The 22,112-nt window shown below is 44.7% G+C and overlaps 1 protein-coding gene across 2 annotated transcripts in view; it reads right to left on the bottom strand.

Moving 5' to 3' along the window:
- DDC (dopa decarboxylase) overlaps positions 1-22,112 on the bottom strand; it is a 107,736-nt gene that overhangs the window by 76,188 nt on the left and 9,436 nt on the right. The window contains exons 2-4 of one of the 2 annotated variants that reach the window (XM_055294442.1): positions 7,887-8,115; positions 3,614-3,727; positions 1,570-1,689 (exon numbers count right to left, since the gene is read on the bottom strand). In XM_055294442.1, coding sequence (XP_055150417.1) covers positions 1,570-1,689; positions 3,614-3,727; positions 7,887-8,087 — 435 coding nt within the window. In that variant the 5' untranslated portion in view covers positions 8,088-8,115. Of the gene's footprint in view, positions 1-1,569; positions 1,690-3,613; positions 3,728-7,886; positions 8,116-22,112 lie in introns of those variants that run through there. The other variant, XM_055294443.2, reaches the window with a different exon arrangement.

The raw sequence follows: 22,112 nt of genomic DNA, 5'->3' as shown, positions 1-22,112 counted from the left end.
TGTCCATCTTACATCTCATGTCCCCCTAAAATGTACACAACCAAGCTGTGCCCAACCACCTTGGGCACATGTTGTCAGGATCTCTTGAGGCTGTGTCACGGTCACGCATCCTTAACTTTGGCAAAATAAACTTTCTAAGTTGATTGAGACCCATCTCAGATATTTGGGGTTTACAAAAGAAAGGTCAGAAAGATGGGACACAGCTGGCTTTGAAAATGGAAATGGGGCTGTGAGCCAAGGAATTTTGGAAGCCTCTAAAAGTCAGAAGAGGCAAGGAAACAGATTCACCCTTGGAGCCTCCGAGGTGTCAACTTTGGTTTTAGCCCAGTAAGACCCAGGTCAGACTTCTGATGTACAGAACTGTAAGATAATCAGTTTGTCTTATTTTGAGCCACAAAATTTGTCACAACATTAATAGAAACAAATACATAAAATTATCAGTCTTGTTGCTCATTCTCAGGACCAGAAGTGGGGAGACTTGCTTGCTAGTTTCACATGGCCACACTGGCCATGTGCTTTGCACAAAGGTGTTCTCCAGTCTGTGCCTCACTGTTCTCATCCACTGAATGAGCCTTCACCAATTCTCAGAGCCTTGTGGAAGACAATATCTGAAAAGGAAGCCCCTTTTTCCCAAAGTTAAAAATGCTTTCGTAATAAGACTATCATCTACTTGACATGAGAGAAATGATTAAGGGAGAGTACTGGGTTCAATATAGTTCATATTCCATGCTAGGAAGTTGTTTTTTTTTTTTTAATGCATCAAGTCCAAGTCATCCCAGTGCCATTTGTCCTGCAACCCCAGTGGAATAGAAATTCCATCATGATTGTCTTTTGTCTATCTTGTTTCCTGGTGTAAGCTCTGACACACAGTCACTGCCAATAGATACATGTTACATGAAGAGAATGAATTCAGTTGCTGCATAGAAGCAGCAGCATCTTTAAGTAAATGATTGCTTCAAAGACAAATAGCATTTACAGCCTCTGAAGCCTAGTCACAGCTGCCACCTGTGTTGTTCTCCGAGGAAGATCACAGGCTCTGAGCCACACAGATAGAGTCTATAACTTACCAGCTGGGAGCCATGGGGCAAGCTACCTAATGTTCTGGACCCTAGTTTCCTCCCCTGTAAAAAGGGCTATTAAAATGTTTCTTCACTTGTAAAAAGGGGTATTAAAGTGCATAGTGTTGTTGTGAGAATTAAATGAGTTAATGCCTGGAAAATGCTTAGGCACAGTGGCCGGTGATGGGGAACCCCACACAAATGATAGTTGCTGTAGTTGTTACTTCCACGCACCTGCTGTGAGATAGCGGCTGTGCTATCTACCATAGCTAGGGGCCTGGGGAACTGAGTGCCCTGCCCTGGGGAAGCGAGTGAAAGACAGCACTGGGATTCTAATCCAGATCCTGCCAATCCCAAGGCCAGCATTTTCCCGAGAGCTCGGTTTTGTTTATTCTGCAGGAGAAATTTGAGGAACTAACAAGAAGCATGAGTGCCTCTTTCCCCACCTGCGGCTACAGTCCTGTGCAGAGCCCATGCATCCCAAAAGTGGCCCTCACAGCTCCCACCTTACCTGGATCACTCCTCCCCCTTCTCCAGCTTTCTCAGCCAAAAATGACTTTGGTAGTTCCAGCATCTTCCCGAGCCAGTCCATCATCACGGTCTCCAGCTCTGTGCATGCTGGGCTTGCCGCCTATGGTGGGCGAAGGGAAGGGATTAACTGAGGGCCAGGCATTTCAGAATTTGGGGAGCAGCAGTAACAAGGGGATTTAACCTTCCACTAAAGCCCAGATTAAAATCAGATGTGATTCAAAGGCCTGAAGGCTGTTTGACCTAGAATCATGCAAGGAGAGCGGTTGGGAAGGAACATACGGGCCACCATAATGAACCTTACTCCACTGAGCCTCACTGCATGGGCACTGCGGGCTTGCTAGTATATTCATTTGTTCATTTACAGAAGGGTCCAGAAAGCCCACTGGTGGAGTTTCCTCCATAGTCACAAATGAAGGGAATGAGGAAGTGGGCGCTGGGCAGCTGTCACCCTCTGGGCATCCCGAGAAGACATTGATCTTGTCTTTTAAACTCCCAGTGACTTTTCTCTATGAACTCTCCCCTCTCTCTGAACAGGCTGGTCTCGAGCCCCATCCAAAGGTAGATTGAGCCTCTAACTTCATAAAAGTCTCCAACATAAGGGGTCCAAGATGCTCTCGTGCCTAGATGTGCACAGCAGCATCCCGATGCGTCACCAGTAAGATCTAAGTGAGAAGAGTGCATTCTCCCTTCTGGTCAGCCCCATCCTCCTGGGTTCTACCTGAGCCTGGCCAAGCCCAGCTCTACCAGGAGCCTATGCTCTCGGCTAGGGACAAGGTGTCAGGCAACGCAGCCTGAGAGATAGTGAGGCATTCCCTTCAAGGCCTGAGGGCAATCAGACTGTCCCAGAATGAGCAGATAGAGATGGATGCCAAGTACCTCTGCGGGACAGAGTGGATTAGGACCAGCAGAGCTAAATGAAATCTGCTACGATATCCAGTGATAGAAAATGCTCTTTAGGAGAGGGTGTGCTCAGCCCAGGCCAGCCCTGCCCAGCAGAGAGGGAGGCCCAGGGCCTGGCAGAGGAGCAGCACAGACACTGAAGAGCCCATCTGTGGGCTCTTCAGCCCTGCCTGTGGGGCCCATGATGCCTGCTCACCCGGCAACTTCCAGTGCCCCAGCCCAGAGAAGAGCAAGTGCCAGGCTGGTGAAGCAGAGATGGCTCAGCTGGGCCCTGTGGCTCAGTGCTGCAAATTCCTAATTGACAGCTCCTTTATGCATCATAGCATGCCACATAGACTGATGCCCACAAGTCCACCTGGCTCCAAGCCACAGATAAGGTGAGTGCTGTGGACCCCGAAGGACAAGGACAGCCCTTGGCTTTTGAGGAACTCCCCAGGGTGCGGCAGCCCTCGGACACTGGCCATCAGCAGGCAGCTCTACCTCCAAGCTCTCTGCATTTGGGAGGAAGGCATCTTTCCTATAATCTGTGCCTGGATCAGAGAGCCATGGGCAGAGCCAGCCCTGCCTACCGTTCTTCTGAGTACGGACTTTTTTAGGCATTTTACCTCCAGATAGGGCGGGACTGGTGATTTGCAAGCAGGAGCTAGGCCCTTTTCCAGAGACCCCCTGCTCCAAGGCTCTGGACACATCTGATGGCCTGGTTGGAGCTTCTCCCCGGGCAGCAGCCCTGGCGGAGAACAGATGGAATGAGACAGGGGCAGTCGCGGTTTTCAAGCTTTGGAGGATATAGAAATTCTCTGAGCTGCTTGGAGAAATGCAGATTCCCAGGCTCGAGCTGCAGAAACTCTGGGCCCCAGACCGTGATGTTAGTTCATACCAAGTGCTTCCAACACAGCCTGTGCAGAATGGGCTTTGAGTTGTTGAGACTTTTCTCTGTTCTGAATCGCTACTTCCTCGGAGGCACTCTCTCTGGGCTGAATCCTTTATCCTCCCTGCAACAGTGGCCCGTCTGCCCACAGACGGCACTGCCATCTGCTCAGGTCCCATGTGCATAGGTACCGTGTCCCCACCCCAGGATCCCACCATGGCCAGGACCCCTTCCCCAGGTGCATCCGGACACTCACCCAGGAGAAGCCAATGCAGCCAATGGCCCCGCACAGCATGTCCGCAAGCATGGCCGGGTATGAGCTGGCAGTGGGGAAGTAGGCGAAGAAGTAGGGGCTGTGCCAGTGTGTCACCTGCATGGGAGGATGGAGCAGCTGCTGAGGAGTGAGGAAAGCCAGGCCTCAAGAGAGTGGGGGACCCACGTACCCCCATGGCCCCCAGCTGCCAGATGCAGCCAGACCCAGAGTTAGGTGAGTGCAGTTCCCCCAATGTCAGCCATCCCAATACCTTCCTCCATTATTTCGGAGCATTTACACATCACCTTACTGTCCCCACTCCCTTTAAACCGGCTCCCTTGTTGATACTGGAATGTATTTGCTAGCTCAGAAGGAAAAGTACTATCTCCAAAATAAAGTGGAAAATGCTTATCATTTTCCATAACAAGAGAAGTCTCAAAAAACCACACTGTGCTTCAAGCTCTTGCTCCGGTGCTCTCGTCAGTGAAGGTGCTGTCCCAAGGCTGATCTCTTTGTGCCAAGAGCTTAGTTTTCCTAAAACTACTCTAAAAAATAAAGTCTCCATTTAAAAACAAAAAACAAAAAACCAAGATCCTGATTTTCGAGGTTTCTTCAGTCAAGCCACAAACATGCATCTGGTCTTCCCGCTGCCCCTGGCTCTTCTAGAGGAGCTGAGGCCTTCCCTCCAGCCAAGCAGCTGGATCACCCTGCAGATGTCTCGCCTCTGCTGTCCCTCAGCCTGGCCAATGTCCCTTGCCATTTGCCCTGGCTAGGGGCATCCCACCTTTCTCCAGCCCATAAGGTGAACACCTGCCACTCCCTGGGTGAGGCACAGAGGAAAAGCTCATGTGGGCCAGGGAGGAGATCCATGAGGGGTAGCGACAGCTCCATGTGGTATGCTTGGGGACAGGGGGTTCCAGGATCCAGGAGGCAAGGGTTGTGGTGGACACCCAGGCAGGGAAGGTCTAGCAATGGTAACAAGGGGCCAGCCTCAAACATCTTGGAGTCTGGGAGGATGATCGGGGAGGACAGACAAGGAGCAGGTGTAGCCTAGTCTGTGCATCTTTAATTTGTTCCTGCCAATGCGGTACCTGCCCTGAAGGAACAGAATAAAGTCCTAAAGCCCTCAGGACAACCCTCAGCCCCTGTGCATGGAGAAGGTATAGAAACTGCCATTCAGACCCCTCTCGGGCTGTGACCACACACTGGTTTCTGAGAGACATTGTCCCGTTCCCCATTGTCCCCTGCTGGTGCTCCATGTCCATCTTGCCTGTGGGAATAGCATGGTGTTGGGAGCACCCTTGGACTGCAAGTCCAGCAGGAACCCTGATTTGCTGGGTTACCCCAGACAACTGACTGCACCTCTCTGGGCCCTGTCATCCCCTCAGATAAAATGAAAGCACGTGCTCTGATGCTTCCTCCAGGTCTGGCTCAGAATCCCAGCAGCAGAGGATATGCTCTATCGGGTTTGGCTGCTCTGCTCTGAATGTGAGTATCTGCACGCCATTCGTGTCGAAATCCTAACCCCCAAAGTGATGGCATTAAGAGACAGCATCTTTGGGAGGTAATTAGGGTATGAGGGTGGGGTCACCTTAACAAGATTAGTGCCCCCCCACAATGGGATTAGTGCCCTCACAAGAAAAGGCAGAGAGCTGGCCACCTCTTGGTTATGTGAGTATACACTGGGAAGACGGCTGTCTGTAAACCAGGAAGAGAGCCCTCACCTGAACCTAATATCTTGATCTCAGACTTCCTGTCTCTAGAACTGTGAGAAATCAATGTTGTTTAAGCCCCCAGTCTATGTGCTTTGATATAGCAGTCCAAGCTAAGATATCTGTAAGATATCTCTTACAATCTGGGAAGAGATGCAAACATTTATGTCTCAATAGCACTCATCGTTAAATATATGTTGTCTAAGATGTAGCATGAGCGATCCCCCTGATTGTGAAGGCAGCCAACTGAGAGAGCTCAACAAGAACTAGGAGTGTTCAGTAAGGTTTATTTAACAACCATGGCCACCCCAAGTCTGCCAGGGCTTGGGGAGTGGTGGAGAGAGGGAGCTAGCACAGTCTAGGCTTGGGGGCTGAGGTGCGGGAGGTTGGTGATGAGGCTGAGAGGCCGAGAGGAGCTGCACAGGCTGTGATGCCTTCAGTACAGCAGGTCCAGGCCCATGACACAGTCAGGGGCTGAAAAAATCCTTAAATTTCTTCTGTAATCAGGAGGAAAAAACAGTGAACTTTCAGGTTAAAGAAAAAAAATTGATGTTAATATATTCATCTTTATGCCAATGCATTTGTAAAGCATAATTTTCCATATTTCTAGGGAGGAAGGAGCCGACAAAGACAAACCGCCTGGGGCCCAGGAGAGTAAAAGCAGCTCTGCGGCTGACTAGCCCCTCAGCACCTCAAGGGCCCATGTGCCTTTGTCTCTCTCCCCTTCCTGTGGCCTCTGGGCTGGAAAAGGACAGAAGCGATTCTTGATTGGGGTCAGATGTGTGCTCTTTTGCTTCACTCTCCGCTGATATTCACAGCAGCTTTTGAGATGGTTGGGCCTGCACTTGCTCTGCTCACGGCTCGAGAGCTCACCTGGTTTCCTGCGATCACACAGCCAGCAGCTCATGGGCTGCAGCTCCCACCCAGGGACCCTGCCCAATGCCTGTGCATTTCCCAGCTCAGCTCTGCGCAGTGAATACCCCCATAGAAGGAAGCAGAAAGACTTCAAATCCTCCCCCAGTCTCCTGTACTCCCCACTGCCTGACATTTAGCCACATCTCTCCCGAAGGGTTTTATGCTGAACAGCTCAGTGTATTTGCACAATTTCTAGCAAGAACCTGAATCCCGTTCTTTGCTCAAAGCATAAATGGCAAGTGAGAATTCCCTGGAAGAAGAAATGTGAGCAGTGTGGTGAGAGAGGCGCTCAGCTACTGAGAAACTGGTCCCTGAGGTCCAGGGCCTGAGGCCTAGCCCCATCCCATGATCAGTGGCCTGTAACCTTGGCTGACCTTATGCCTTCCCAGGGCCTTGGCATTCTGTCTGGATTAAGGGAGTGGGTCGTGATGGTCCCAGACCCCTCTTCTATGAAAATCACATGTCGTTGCTCATGGGCCTTACAACCACAGACGTGCTGGGTCGCGGCAGCGATCAGCCAATGGAGCCCACGGAGGTTTTCCCTGCTTGGACTCTGCACATTGTTGTATGGAAGGGCAGGTTTGGCCACCCTCATAAACATTCCTGATCTAAAAACTGGCCAGGGCCAGGCGCGGTGCCTCACGCTTGTAATCCCAGCACTTTGGGAGGCTGAGGCGGGCGGATCACGAGGTCAGGAGATCGAGACCACGGTGAAACCCCATCTCTACTAAAAATACAAAAAATTGGCCGGGCGTGGTGGCGGGCGCCTGTAGTCCCAGCTACTCGGAGAGGCTGAGGCAGGAGAATGGCGTGAACCCGGGAGGCGGAGCTTGCAGTGAGCCGAGATCGCGCCACTGCACTCCAGCCTGGATGACAGAGCGAGACTCTGTCTCAAAAAAAAAAAAAAAAAAAAAAAAAACTGGCCAGGCTACAATTCCCACCCGGACCCTGACTAGGCCAGAGCCACTTTAACCAACAGGCTTTTAGGTGAACTCCTTGACAGAGAAAATCTACTGTGAAAGCGTAAAGCTGAAGGGAAGTTTCTCTGAGCTCCAACTCTGCTGCCCGGTGAGTGAGTATCGGAGACAGCAGCCAGTCCCGTTGATTTCTGCCCTCTGTGTACCCCAGGCCTACTGGCTTCAGAGAAAGAGGGCTGCCTTGGTGGGCAGTACCACGCTGCCCACTCTCAAATAAACTAAATAAAACGTTTCTTCCACATAAGCTAATTACCTATTGCTAAACCCAAGGATGGTGGAAGTGTGCTTTATTTGGGGCAATTGACTTATTTGCAAGCAGCCACCAGTGTCTTGCTTCCTAATGTATATGAGGACATGCTCTATGTACCGAGTGTCTCCGGGCAGGGACTGAGTCTCAGGGGACCTGGGGGAAAGAGCCTCACTGCCCTTGGAGCCCACAGAATTTGGATTTTAATCCTGACTTCATTGTGTACTAGCTGTGTGACCTGAGGTGGACCACCTAACCTCTCTGAGCCTCAGTTTCCTCAGCTGTAAAATAGAAATGACGAAAGTTTCTCTCCAACCTGACTGCCATAGGGATTCCTTGAAACAACGCATGTGAATTGCTCAGAGCCTAGTAGGTGCTATGTGAGTTCTAGCCCTCCTGTTTTCTGACCTTGGGTACACACTTACCCCAGGCATGATTATCTTCTCAACGTCGTTGATGATGTCTTCAAACGTGTCTGGCTCCTCAGGGGCAGCGGCAGGGATCAGCGGCCGCAGGTACCCGGGCTCCACGTCAGGGTAGACCTGGCGTCCCTCAATGCCTTCCATGTAGTTGGCCACGTAATCCACCATCTCCTTCCCTCTCCTTCGGAATTCACTTGTGTTCATGGTGCCTGGGCTCTGTCAGAGGTGAAAACTGCAGAAAGAAAATGATTCAGTTAGCAAACTTTGCAACCTCTGAACTGGAAGGTGGGGATTCCAGGCAAGCCGTGGGTAGGGCCGCCTGGGTAGTGACTGCATACCCTGGAGGCCACTTGGTTCCCAAGTAAGGGGCGCTTTCCCTCCATGTCTGTAGGAGGTAGAAATGACACTGGATTTGGGACTGAGGCAAAAGCTGCTTCTCCTCTTCACTAGCTATTCAACTGGGAACAACACAATGTCGCTTTATTTCAATAGACTAGAAGCACACATTTATTTTCATGATCGATTCCAACTTTAATGACAAACACTGGTCCAAGTCCTGCCTCTGCCCTTACCTGCCTTTGAAAGAGACAAGCTTGCCCCTTAGAGCCCCTCTCCTCATCTGGGAAATGAAGACTGCAATGCTGACCTCTCAGGAGGGCATGAAGGCACAGTCACACAATGTACACAAGCCTCAGTTCAGAGCCTGGGGCAGCACACCCCCTCAAAATTAGTCTTCTTCCCTCCTCTTGATTCTGTCACAGATGGAACTGCACCTTTATGCACCACTTGCTTTTTAAAACTAATGCTCTACTCCCTCCTTGCATAAGTAATATGCAGGCAATTCTCATTATTGCTGGTAGCTGTATTCTATCTACAATAGTCGCCATGTCCATAAACTCTGAATTAGTGAATACTGAACCATTTCTTCTAGGGGAAATACAACTTCCTGAAGAGAGATCCCAACATTTTTGTCAACAAATCAATACATAAACTTTTTATGTGTTTTTAAGAGACACTTTATTTAATATATATTGATTCATTAACATTGGACTCGCAGCCAACAGCGCTGTAACTCCTGTCTGGGGAAGTTTCTCTAACACATATATTTTCTCCATAAGGCACGTCTTGTGCATAGGATGGCTAGACAGCACTTCTGCACCACATTTGGGGGTCATTTTAAACAGCAAAATCACCAAGAAGAAAAACATAAAAATGTGAAGGATGTGGCACTAAATAGACAAAGAGAAGGACACATGTTTACATTATGAGAGCTGAAGCAAGAAGGCAGCATGTTCCCTTGTTCAGCCTCAGCTGGGAACATATGCATTGGACAAGCACATTCTCCACCATGCTACACATATGTACGTCCCTGAATGGTCTCAAAAGCACCATGAATATTGATATTTATTGACATTGGGGGTTACAAATGAATTTTAGCAAGTAGGAGAATTTGCATACGTGGAATCTGTGAATAAGAATCAATTGTATTTTCAAAACAGGACAGTGAACAACACAAATAAAAAGATAAGCCTAGAATCCCACCACCCAGAATTCTGGCATGTGTCCTTCTAGAATTTTTATTTTACTTTATTTCATGTTTTTATTTTTTTGAGACGGAGTTTTGCTCTTGTCGCCCAGGCTGAAGTGCGGTGGCGTGATCTCAGCTCACTGCAACATCTGCCTCCTGGGTTCAAGTGATTCTCCTGCCTCAGCCTCCTGAGTAGCTGGGATTATAAACACCCACCACCATGCCCAGCTAATTTTTGTATTTTTAGTAGAGACAGGGTTTCACCACGTTGGCCAGGCTGGTCTCAAACTCCTGACCTCTAGTGATCCGCCCCCCTGGGCCTCTCAAAGTGCTGGGATTGCAGGCATGAGCCACCGCTCCCAGCCTCTAGAATATTTTCTATTTGTGAGAGACAATTGCATGCTAGCCAAGGGATGCATTTTCAAATCTTTTTCAGACTCCAAAGTTTTGTAGATGAGGAAATGGAAGCTCAGAGAGGCAATGTGATATGCCCAAGGTCACATGACCAGTAATTGCAGAAATAGGATTCAAATTTATAGCCGGCTCCAGGACAAATTTAAGACAAATTTTCCCATGGGAGTTAAGTGCTTAGGAATACTCAAAATTCACTGTTATTAGCAATGGTGATGACCTTAATATCAGCTTCCAGCACTTCTCTATTTTCCGCATTGTCCATGCTGGGATTTTTAACAATTTTTGTGAGGTTAAAGGTGGTAAAGAAAAATTGCTCACCAGACACTTGTTAAAACTGACAAGACAGATTTTACTCAAGACCACTGCAATAGGGATAGAATGTTGCAAAAGGAGAGGGACTGAACTCAATTCCAAAATCAACAGGGGCACATAGGGACTTACAGCCAACGGGCAGGTGAGAGGGTCCGTGGGTGGAAAATTACTAAGAGGAACTTGGGTAAGTATCAAGGGTGGAGGGGAAAAAGGAACTCTGGATTAGATACCAAAAGTGGAAGCACATGAGCCTGATTGCACATCAAAGGTGTGCTCAGAAGGCCAAGGAAGAGACTTGGCTAAGCTCTTCCCTCTTGGGCCAGAGGAGCTTGGCTGAAGTTTGGTCAAGGTACTTTGACAAAGGTACTGCTTGAATGTGCTTTTCCTTCCATTGGCATTCTCTCTAACATTTTTACTTCCGTGTTCTCTGTTAAATGAACAGTTACAGCAGTTTTTATGTTATTTCAAGGCTTATTAGATCCAGCCCCCATATTAAAGCTATTGTTTGAAGATGCAATTCTCAGCTAGTTAGTGCTTGAGTGGCAGTGATTGAGACATAGGATTAGACTCTAAATTATAGCAACAGCAAATGCCAAACTAGCAAGCATGAGAACAACCACAATGACTGTCTGAAGTTCTGTTGCACCTTTGTGCTTCTTAAGCCAATGACCAAGGAGTGTCCTGTTCACTAGCAAAACATCATGGCTATGTGCTAAAGCAGCCAGCTTACAATTCCTTGGGGCCTGCAGGCTTTGAAATTAGTTTTTAGTTGGAAGTGACTTATTTTTTTTTATTTTGCACATACAGTGAAACTTGGTTTTCACCTCAAGTGGAAGTATTTCAAATTAATATGACTCAAATTTTTAACTCAAATGGTATCACACTGCAGATCTTTTTGCTAGCCTGTTTTTCTTTACTAATTTCTAAGTACATTTCTCATGTTGATAAATACTTTTCTTTTTCTTTTTTCTTTTTTCTTTTTTTTCTTTTGAGACGGAGTCTTGCTCTGTCACCCAGGCTAGAGTGCAATGGTGCGATCTTGGCTCACGGCAACCTCTGCCTCCCAGGTTCAAGTGATTCTCCTGCCTCAGCCTCCTGAGTAGCTGGGACTACAGGGCATGGTGGCACACACCTGGCTAATTTTTTTTTTTGTATTTTCAGTAGAGACAGGGTTTTGCCATGTTGGTCAGGCTGGTCTTGAACTCCTGATCTCAAGTGTTCTGCCTGCCTTAGCCTTCCAAAGTGCTGGGATTCCAGGCATGAGCCACCACACCCGCCCAATAAATACTTTTCTATTGTGTGATTTCTCACAAGTATTTCAAAATGTGAATGTGCCATATTCACAACATGTACCTCTACTGTTGAGCATTTATATTATTTCCAATTTTCACCCACATAGTGGGAAGCATTGGTGTATCCCAGTGGCCAACACTCCAACACCGAGAGCCAAAGAAAGGACTGCGAGTCACACCCTGATTCTATGTATTAGCTATCATAATTGCATGTATTAGCTATTATAATAGTATGTATTAGCTGTACAACCCAGCGTAAATTGCTTCCATGCTAAACCTCATTTTCTTTAACTTGGAACAAAAATCATGACAATAATAGTATAGGTACATCCCATTTTATTGCATTTTTTACAAATAGAAGGTTTGTGACAACCTTGAATCCAGCAAGTCAATAGGCACAATGTTTCCAAAAGCATGTGCTCACTCAGTGAATCTGTGTTACATTTCAGAAACTTTTGTAATATTTCAAACCATTTCATTATTATTAATCTGTTATAGTGATCTATGGTCAGCAATCTTTGATGTTACTATTGTAATTGTTTTGGGACAGCATGGACCACGCCCACATGATGGTCAACTTAATAAATTTGTGTCTGACTGAACCACTGACCCATTATTCGCCTGTCTTTCTTCCTTTCCTTGGGCCTCCCTATTCTCTGAGATGTGACAATATTGAAATTAGGTCAATTAGTAACCCTGCAATGGCCTCTAAGTATTCAAGTGACAGGAAGAGTAGGTAGTATGTCTCTCACTTTAGATCAAAAGCTAGAAATGATTCAGCTGAGTGAGGAAGGCATGTCAAAAGTTGAGCCAGGTCAAAAGTGAAGCCAAACAGTTATCCAGGCTGTGAAAGCAAAGGAAAAGTTATTGAAGGAAATTAGAAGTATAACTCTAGTGAGCACATGAATGCTAAGCAAAATAGCCTTACTTCTGATATGGAGAATGTTTTAGTGGTCTGAACTGAAGATCAAACCAGCCACAACATTTCCTTAAGCCAAAGCCCAATCCAGAGTAAGGTCTTAACTGTCTTCAATTCTATGAAGACTGAGAGAGGTGAGAAAGTTGCAGAAAAAATGTCTGAAGTTAGCAGAGTTTTGTTCATGAGGTTTATGGAAAGAAGCTGTCTCCATTACACAGAAGTGCAAGGTGAAACAGCAAGAGCCAGTGAAGAAGCTGCAGCAAGCTATCCAGAAGATCCAGCAAAGATAATCCATGAAGGTGGCTACAGTAAACCATAGATTTTCAATGTAGACATCATAGCCTTCTATTGGAACAAGATGCCCTCTAGGACTTTCATAGCCAGAGAGGAGAAGTCAATGTCTGGCTTCAAAACTTCAAAGCACAGGCTGACTCTCAAAGAGGGTAACACAGCTGGTAACTTTAAGTTGTAGCCTATGCTTACTTATTATTCTGAAAATCCTAGGGCCCTTAAAAATTATGCCAAATCTACTCTTCCTGTGCTTTATAAATGGAACAATGAAGCCTGGATGAAAGCACATCTGTTTACATTATATATTTGAAGACAATTGTTGAGAGCTATTTCTCAGAAGGAAAGATTCCTTTCAAAAATATTACTGCTCATTGAAAATGCACCTGGTCACTCAAGAGCAAGATGTACAAGGAGATTAATGGTTTCATTCCTGCTAACTCAACATCCATTCTATGGTCCATTGATCAAAGAGTAATTTAGACTTTCAAGTCTTATTAAGAAATGCATTTCATAAGGCTACATCTGCCATAGATAGTCATTCCTCTGATGAACTTCAGCAAAGTAAATTGAAAACCTTTTGGGAGGAATTTACTATTCTAGATGCCATTAAGAACACTTGTGGGCCAGGCGCAGTGGCTCATGACTGTAATCCCAGCACTTTGGGAGGCCAAGGTGGGTGGATCACGAGGTCAGTAGATCGAGACCATCCTGGCTAACACGGTGAAACCCTGTCTGTACTAAAAATACAAAAAAAATTAGCCGGGTGTGGTGGCGGGTGCCTGTAGTCCCAGCTACTCAGGAGGCTGAGGCAAGAGAATGGCATGAACCTGGGAGGTGGAGCTTGCAGCAATGAGCCGATATCGCACCACTGCACTCCAGCCTAGGCGACAGAGTGAGACTCTGTCTCAAAAAAAAAAAGAAGGGGTGGAGCCAAGATGGCCGAATAGGAACAGCTCCGGTCTCCAGCTCCCAGCCCCAGCGACACAGAAGACGGGTGATTTCTGCATTTCTGCTTGAGGTACCGGTTTCATCTCACTAGGGAGTGCCTAACAGTGGGTTCAGGACAGTCGGTGAAGCGCACTGTGCGCGAGCCGAAGCAGGGCGAGGCATTGCCTCACTCGGGAAGCGCAAGGGGTCAGGGAGTTCCCTTTCCTAGTCAAAGAAAGGGGAAACAGACGGCACCTGGAATATCGGGTCAGTCCCGTCCTAATACTGCGCTTTTCCAACGGGCCTGGAAAACGGCACACTAGGAGATTGTGTCCCGCACCTGGCTCGGAGGGTCCTATGCCCACGGAGTCTCGCTGATTGCTAGCACAGCAGTCTGAGATCACGCTGCAAGGCGGCAACGAGGCTGGGGGAGGGGCGCCCGCCATTGCCCAGGCTTGCTTAGGTAAACAAAGCAGCCAGGAAGCTAGAACTGGGTGGAGCCCACCACCGCCCAAGGAGGCCTGCCTGCCTCTGTAGGCTCCACCTCTGGGGGCAGGGAACAGACAACCAAAAACTCAGCGAGAACCTCCACAGCCTTAAATGTCCCTGTCTGACTGACAGCTTTGAAGAGAGTAGTGGTTCTCCCAGCACGCAGCTGGAGATCTGAGAACGGACAGACTGCCTCCTAAAGTGGGTCCCTCACCCCTGAGCAGCCTAACTGGGAGGCACCCCCCCAGTAGGGACAGACTGACACCTCATTCAACCGGGTACTCCTCTGAGACAAAACTTTCAGAGGAACTATCAGACAGCTGAATTTGTGGTCTCACGAAAATCCGCTGTTCTGCAGCCACCGGTGCTGACACCCAGCCAAACAGGGTCTGGAGTGGACCTCTAGTAAACTCCAACAGACCTGCAGCTGAGGGTCTTGTCTGGTAGAAGGAAAATTAACAAACAGAAAGGACATCCACACCAAAAACCCATCTGTACATCACCATCATCGAAGACAAAAAGTAGACAAAACCACAAAGATGGGGAAAAAACAGACCAAAAAAACTGGAAACTCTAAAAAACAGAGCACCTGTCCTCCTCCAAAGGAATGCAGTTCCTCACCAGCAACGGAACAAAGCTGGATGGAGGATGACTTTGATGAGTTGAGAGAAGAAGGCTTCAGACGATCAAACTACTCTGAGCTACGAGAGGAAATTCAAAACAATAGCAAAGAAGTTAAAAACTTTGAAAAAAAATTAGAAGAATGGATAACTAGAATAACCAATGGAGAGAAGGGCTTAAAGGAGATGATGGAGCTGAAAGCCAAGTTTCGAGAACTACGCGAAGAATGCAGAAGCCTCAGTAGCAGATGCGATCAACTGGAAGAAAGGGTATTGCTGATAGAAGATGAAATGAATGAAATGAAGAGAGAAGGGAAGTTTAGAGAAAAAAGAATAAAAAGAAATGAACAAAGCCTCCAAGAAATTTGGGACTATGTGAAAAGACCAAACCTACGTCTGATTGGTGTACCTGAAAATGATGGGGAGAATGGAACCAAGTTGGAAAACACTCTGCAAGATATTATCCAGGAGAACTTCCCCAATCTAGCAAGGCAGGCCAGCATTCAGATTCAGGAAATACAGAGAACGCCACAAAGATACTCCTCGAGAAGGGCAACTCCAAGACACATAATTGTCAGATTCACCAAAGTTGAAATGAAGGAAAAAATGTTAAGGGCAGCCAGAGAGAAAGGTCGGGTTACCCACAAAGGGAAGCCCATCAGACTAACAGCTGATCTCTCAGCAGAAACTCTACAAGCCAGAAGAGAGTGGGGGCCGATATTCAACATTCTTAAAGAAAAGAATTTTCAACCCAGAATTTCCTATCCCGCCAAACTAAGCTTCATAAGTGAAGGAGAAATAAAATACTTTACAGACAAGCAAACGCTGAGTGATTTTGTCACCACCAGGCCTGCCCTAAAAGAGCTCCTGAAGGAAGCACTAAACATGGAAAGGAACAACCGGTACCAGCCCCTGCAAAAACATGCCAAATTGTAAAGACCATCGAGGCTAGGAAGAAACTATAGCAACTAACGAGCAAAATAACCAACTAACATCATAATGACAGGATCAGATTCACACATAACAATATTCACGTTAAATGTAAATGGGCTAAATGCTCCAATCAAAAGACACAGACTGGCAAACTGGATAAGGAGTCAGGACCCATCAGTGTGCTGTATTCAGGAAACCCATCTCACGTGCAGAGACACACATAGACTCAAAATAAAGGGATGGAGGAAGATCTATCAAGCAACTGGAAAACAAAAAAAGGCAGGGGTTGCAATCCTAGTCTCTGATAAAATAGACTTTAAACCAACAAAGATCAAAAGAGACAAAGAAGGCCATTACATAATGGTAAAGGGATCAATTCAACAAGAAGAGCTAACTATCCTAAATATATATGCACCCAACACAGGAGCACCCAGATTCATAAAGCAAGTCCTCAGTGACCTACAAAGGGACTTAAACTCCCACACAATAATAATGGGAGATTTTAACACCCCACTGTCAGCATTAGACAGATCAACGAGACAGAAAGTTAACAAGGATATCCAGGAATTGAACTCAGCTCTACATAAAGTGGACCTAATAGACATCTACAGAACTCTCCACCCCAAATCAACAGAATATACATTTTTTTCAGCACCACACCACACCTATTCCAAAATTGACCACATAGTTGGAAGTAAAGCTCTTCTCAGCAAATGTAAAAGAACAGAGATTATAACAAACTGTCTCTCAGACCACAGTGCAATCAAACTAGAACTCAGGATTAAGAAACTCAGTCAAAACCGCTCAACTACATGGAAACTGAACAACCTGCTCCTGCATGACTATTGGGTACATAATGAAATGAAGGCAGAAATAAAGATGTTCTTTGAAACCAACGAGAACAAAGACACAACGTACCAGAATCTCTGGGACACATTCAAAGCAGTGTGTAGAGGGAAATTTATAGCACTAAATGCCCACAAGAGAAAGCAGGAAAGATCCAAAATTGACACCCTAACATCACAATTAAAAGAACTAGAAAAGCAAGAGCAAACACATTCAAAAGCTAGCAGAAGGCTAGAAATAACTAAAATCAGAGCAGAACTGAAGGAAATAGAGACACAAAAAACCCTTCAAAAAATTAATGAATCCAGGAGCTGGTTTTTTGAAAAGATCAACAAAATTGATGGACCGCTAGCAAGACTAATAAAGAAGAAAAGAGAGAAGAATCAAATAGATGCAATAAAAAATGAAAAAGGGGATATCACCACTGATCCCACAGAAATACAATCTACCATCAGAGAATACTACAAACACCTCTATGCAAATAAACTAGAAAATCTAGAAGAAATGGATAAATTCCTCGACAAATACACCCTCCCAAGACTAAACCAGGAAGAAGTTGAATCTCTGAATAGACCAATAACAGGTTCTGAAATTGTGGCAATAATCAATAGCTTACCAACCAAAAAGAGTCCAGGACCTGATGGATTCACAGCTGAATTCTACCAGAGGTACAAGGAGGAACTGGTACCATTCCTTCTGAAACTATTCCAATCGATAGAAAAAGAGGGAATCCTCCCTAACACATTTTACGAAGCCAGCATCGTCCTGATACCAAAACCTGGCAGAGACATAACCAAAAAAGAGAATTTCAGACCAATATCCTTGATGAACATTGATGCAAAAATCCTCAATAAAATACTGGCAAACCGAATCCACCAGCACATCAAAAAGCTTATCCACCATGATCAAGTGGGCTTCATCCCTGGGATGCAAGGCTGGTTCAACATACGCAAATCAATAAATGTAATCCAGCATATAAACAGAACCAAAGACAAAAACCACATGATTATCTCAATAGATGCAGAAAAGGCCTTTGACAAAATTCAACAACCCTTCATGCTAAAAACTCTCAATAAATTAGGTATTGATGGGACGTATCTCAAAATAATAAGAGCTATCTACAACAAACCCACAGCCAATATCATACTGAATGGGCAAAAACTGGAAGCATTCCCTCTGAAAACTGGCACAAGACAGGGATGCCCTCTCTCACCGCTACTATTCAACATAGTGCTGGAAGTTCTGGCCAGAGCAATCAGGCAGGAGAAGGAAATAAAGGGTATTCAATTAGGAAAAGAGGAAGTCAAATTGTCCCTGTTTGCAGATGACATGATTGTATATCTAGAAAACCCCATTGTCTCAGCCCAAAATCTCCTTAAGCTGATTAGCAACTTCAGCAAAGTCTCAGGATACAAAATTAATGTACAAAAATCACAAGCATTCTTGTACACCAATAACAGACAAACAGAGAGCCAAATCATGAGTGAACTCCCATTCACAATTGCTTCAAAGAGAATAAAATACCTAGGAATCCAACTTACAAGGGATGTGAAGGACCTCTTCAAGGAGAACTACAAACCACTGCTCAATGAAATAAAAGAGGATACAAACAAATGGAAGAAAATTCCATGCTCATGGGTTGGAAGAATCAATATCGTGAAAATGGCCATACTGCCCAAGGTAATTTATAGATTCAATGCCATCCCCATCAAGCTACCAATGACTTTCTTCACAGAATTGGAAAAAACTACTTTAAAGTTCATATGGAACCAAAAAAGAGCCCACATCACCAAGTCAATCCTAAGCCAAAAGAACAAAGCTGGAGGCATCACGCTACCTGACTTTAAACTATACTACGAGGCTACAGTAACCAAAACAGCATGGTACTGGTACCACAACAGAGACATAGATCAATGGAACAGAACAGAGCCCTCAGAAATGATGCCGCATAGCTACAACTATCTGATCTTTGACAAACCTGACAAAAACAAGAAATGGGGAAAGGATTCCCTATTTAATAAATGGTGCTGGGAAAACTGGCTAGCCATATGTAGAAAGCTGCAACTGGATCCCTTCCTTACACCTTATACAAAAATTAATTCAAGATGGATTAAAGACTTATATGTTAGACCTAAAACCATTAAAATCCTACAAGAAAACCTAGGCAATACCATTCAGGACATAGGCATGGGCAAGGACTTCATGTCTAAAACACCAAAAGCAATGGCAACAAAAGCCAAAATCGACAAATGGGATCTCATTAAACTAAAGAGCTTCTGCACAGCAAAAGAAACTATCATCAGAGTGAACAGGCAACCTACACAATGGGAGAAAATTTTTGCAACCTACTCATCTGACAAAGGGCTAATATCCAGAATCTACAATGAACTCAAACAAATTTACAAGAAAAAAACAAACAACCCCATCAAAAAGTGGGCAGAGGACATGAACAGACACTTCTCAAAAGAAGACATTTATGCAGCCAAAAAACACATGAAGAAATGCTCCTCATCACTGGCCATCAGAGAAATGCAAATCAAAACCACAGTGAGATACCATCTCACACCAGTTAGAATGGCCATCATTAAAAAATCAGGAAACAACAGGTGCTGGAGAGGATGTGGAGAAATAGGAACACTTTTACACTGTTGGTGGGACTGTAAACTAGTTCAACCATTGTGGAAGTCAGTGTGGCGATTCCTCAGGGATCTAAAACTAGAAATACCATTTGACCCAGCCATCCCATTACTGGGTATATACCCAAAGGACTATAAATCATGCTGCTATAAAGACACATGCACACGTATGTTTATTGCGGCACTATTCACAATAGCAAAGAGTTGGAACCAACCCAAATGTCCAACAACGATAGACTGGATTAAGAAAATGTGGCACATATACACCATGGAATACTATGCAGCCATAAAAAATGATGAGTTCGTGTCCTTTGTAGGGACATGGATGAAACTGGAAAACATCATTCTCAGTAAACTATCGCAAGGACAAAAAACCAAACACCGCATGTTCTCACTCATAGGTGGGAATTGAACAATGAGAACTCATGGACACAGGAAGGGGAACATCATGCTCCAGGGACTGTTGTGGGGTGGGGGGAGGGGGGAGGGACAGCATTAGGAGATACACCTAATGCTAAATGACGAATTAATGGGTGCAGGAAATCAACATGGCACATGGATACATATGTAACAAACCTGCACATTGTGCACATGTACCCTAAAACCCTAAAGTATAATAAAAAAAAAATAAAAAAATAAAAAACTAATTAGACATCTCTGAAAAAAAAAAAAAAAAAGAAAAAAGAACATTTGATTTGTGATTCATGGAAAGAGGTCACAATATCAACATTAACAGGAGTTGGAAGAAGTTGATTCCAATCCTCACAGATGACTTCAAGATTCAAAATTTCAGTGGAAGTAGTCACTACAGATATGGTGGAAATAGAGAACTAGAATTTTAAATGGAACCTGAAGATATGACTGAATTGCTGCAATCTCATGATAAAATTGAACAGATTAGTTGCTTCTCGTGGATGAGCAAAGACATCTTCAGACAGAATCTATTCTTGTTGAAGAGGCTGTGAGTATTGTTGAAACAACAGCAAAGAATTTAGAATATTATATAAACTGAGTTGCTAAAGCAGCAGCAAGATTTAAGAGAACTGACTCCAATTTTGAAAGAAGTTCTACTGGGGGTAAAATGCTATCAAACAGCATCACATGCTACAGAGGCATCCTTCATGAAAGGAAGAGTTGATCGATGCAGCAAACTTCATTGTTACTTTGTTTTAAGGAATTGCCACAGGTACCATAACTTTCAGGTACCACCACCCTGACAAGTCAGCAGCCATCAACGTGGAGGCAAGACCCTTCACCAGCAAAAAGATTATGTTTGCTGAAGGATCAGATGATCGGTAGCATTTTTAGCAATAAATTATTTTTAAATTAAGGTATATACTTTTTATATATAATGTTATTGCACACTTAATAGACTACAGTATAGTGTAAACATAACTTTTGTATGAACTGGAGAGAAAAAGTTCATGCAACTCCCTTTATGGTGGTCACCTGGAACTGAATTTGCAATATTTCTGAGGTGTGAACACCGAAAATTTGAGACAGGTCTCAGTTAATTTAGAAAGTTTATTTTGCCAAGGTTGAGGACACACCCATGACACAGCCTCAGGAAGTCCTGATGACATGTGCCCAAGGTGGTCGGGGCACAGCTTGGTTTTATACATTTTAGGGAGACATGAGACATCAATCAATTTGTAAGAAGTACATTAGTTCCATCCAGAAAGGTGGAGACAGTGCAAAGCAAGGCCCTCCCACTGCGGGCTTCCAGCTCATGGTAGGTGAGAGACAGATAGTTGCATTCTTTTGAGTTTCTGATAAGTCTTTCCAAAGAAGGCAATCAAAATATGCATCTATCTCTGTGAGCAAAGGGATAACTTGAATAGAATGGGAGACAGATATTCCCTGAGTGGTTCCCAGCTTGAAAGGGCCTAAGATATTTTCCTTTCACAAGAGATATGCCTGTAATACCTTGAAGAATTTTGTGTAACAACTAAATAAATAAATGGTAACAAATTAGCACTCAATAAATGTCAGCTATTAGCTTTTCTAAATAATCCCAAAATGTGCAACCTCTTGTTTACATTTCTGCACTTTCTTTTGCATTAAAAATTTATAAAAAGGAGAACACTTATTTTATAATTTATTTAGAACAAATTCTTCTAGAGATAAATATTTTTAGTGTCTTGAAAATATATTGCCAAATTTTCCCCTAAAACATCTTTTTTTATTTTTATTTTTTTTTTTTTACCAAATTACTCTCCCAATAGGGAGTGTATAAGAATGCTCATTTTACCATACAATCACTGGGCTTGAATATTAATTTTAAGTTTAACCAGCCTTATAAGCACTTAATGATTCCATTGTACTTTTCTTTTCTTTTTTTTTTTTGTTTTTGAGACAGGGTCTCACTCTATCGCCTAGGCTGGAGTACAGTGGCGCGATCTGGGCTCACTGCAACCTCTGCCTCCCAGGTTCAAGGAATTCTCCCGCCTTGACCTCCTGAATAGGTGGGATTACAGGTGCGTGCCACCATGTCCGGCTATATTTTTGTATTTTTGGTAGAGACAGGGTTTCACCATGTTGGCCAGGATGGTCTCTAACTTCTGACCTCAAGTGATCCACCTGCCTCAGCCTCCCAAAATGCTAGGATTACAGGCATGAGCCACCGCGCCCGGCCCCATTGTACTTTGATTAATGAAACTGAATAGCTTTTTTGTGTGTTTCTTTGCCATTTGGATAACTTTTTTAATGAATTTCTTGCTCACTGCATTCTTTTCCACTAGGATGTTAGATATTTCTTATTTAATTGTGAGAGTTCTAATATACTAATAATCCTACTCTTATGTCTGTTAAATGTTTTGCAGGCATTTTCCTCATTTGTGTTGGACCCAATTTGCTTATCATTCTATTTTGACCTATGAGAATGTCAATTTTTATGTAGTGAAATCTCACAATCTTCAGGACGTGTACCTGGTTCGTGACTATTAGCAATGCCTTTTGAAGCAAATATTCTAGCTATATCTATTTGCCCTCCTGGGGGGCCACACATGTGAGGCAGCAAGCT

This window comes from Symphalangus syndactylus, chromosome 9 (genome assembly GCF_028878055.3).
Source record: "Symphalangus syndactylus isolate Jambi chromosome 9, NHGRI_mSymSyn1-v2.1_pri, whole genome shotgun sequence".
Lineage (NCBI taxonomy): Eukaryota > Metazoa > Chordata > Mammalia > Primates > Hylobatidae > Symphalangus > Symphalangus syndactylus.
Note: the sequence above shows the minus strand (reverse complement) of the source record. Positions and strands in the feature narration are given on the sequence as shown.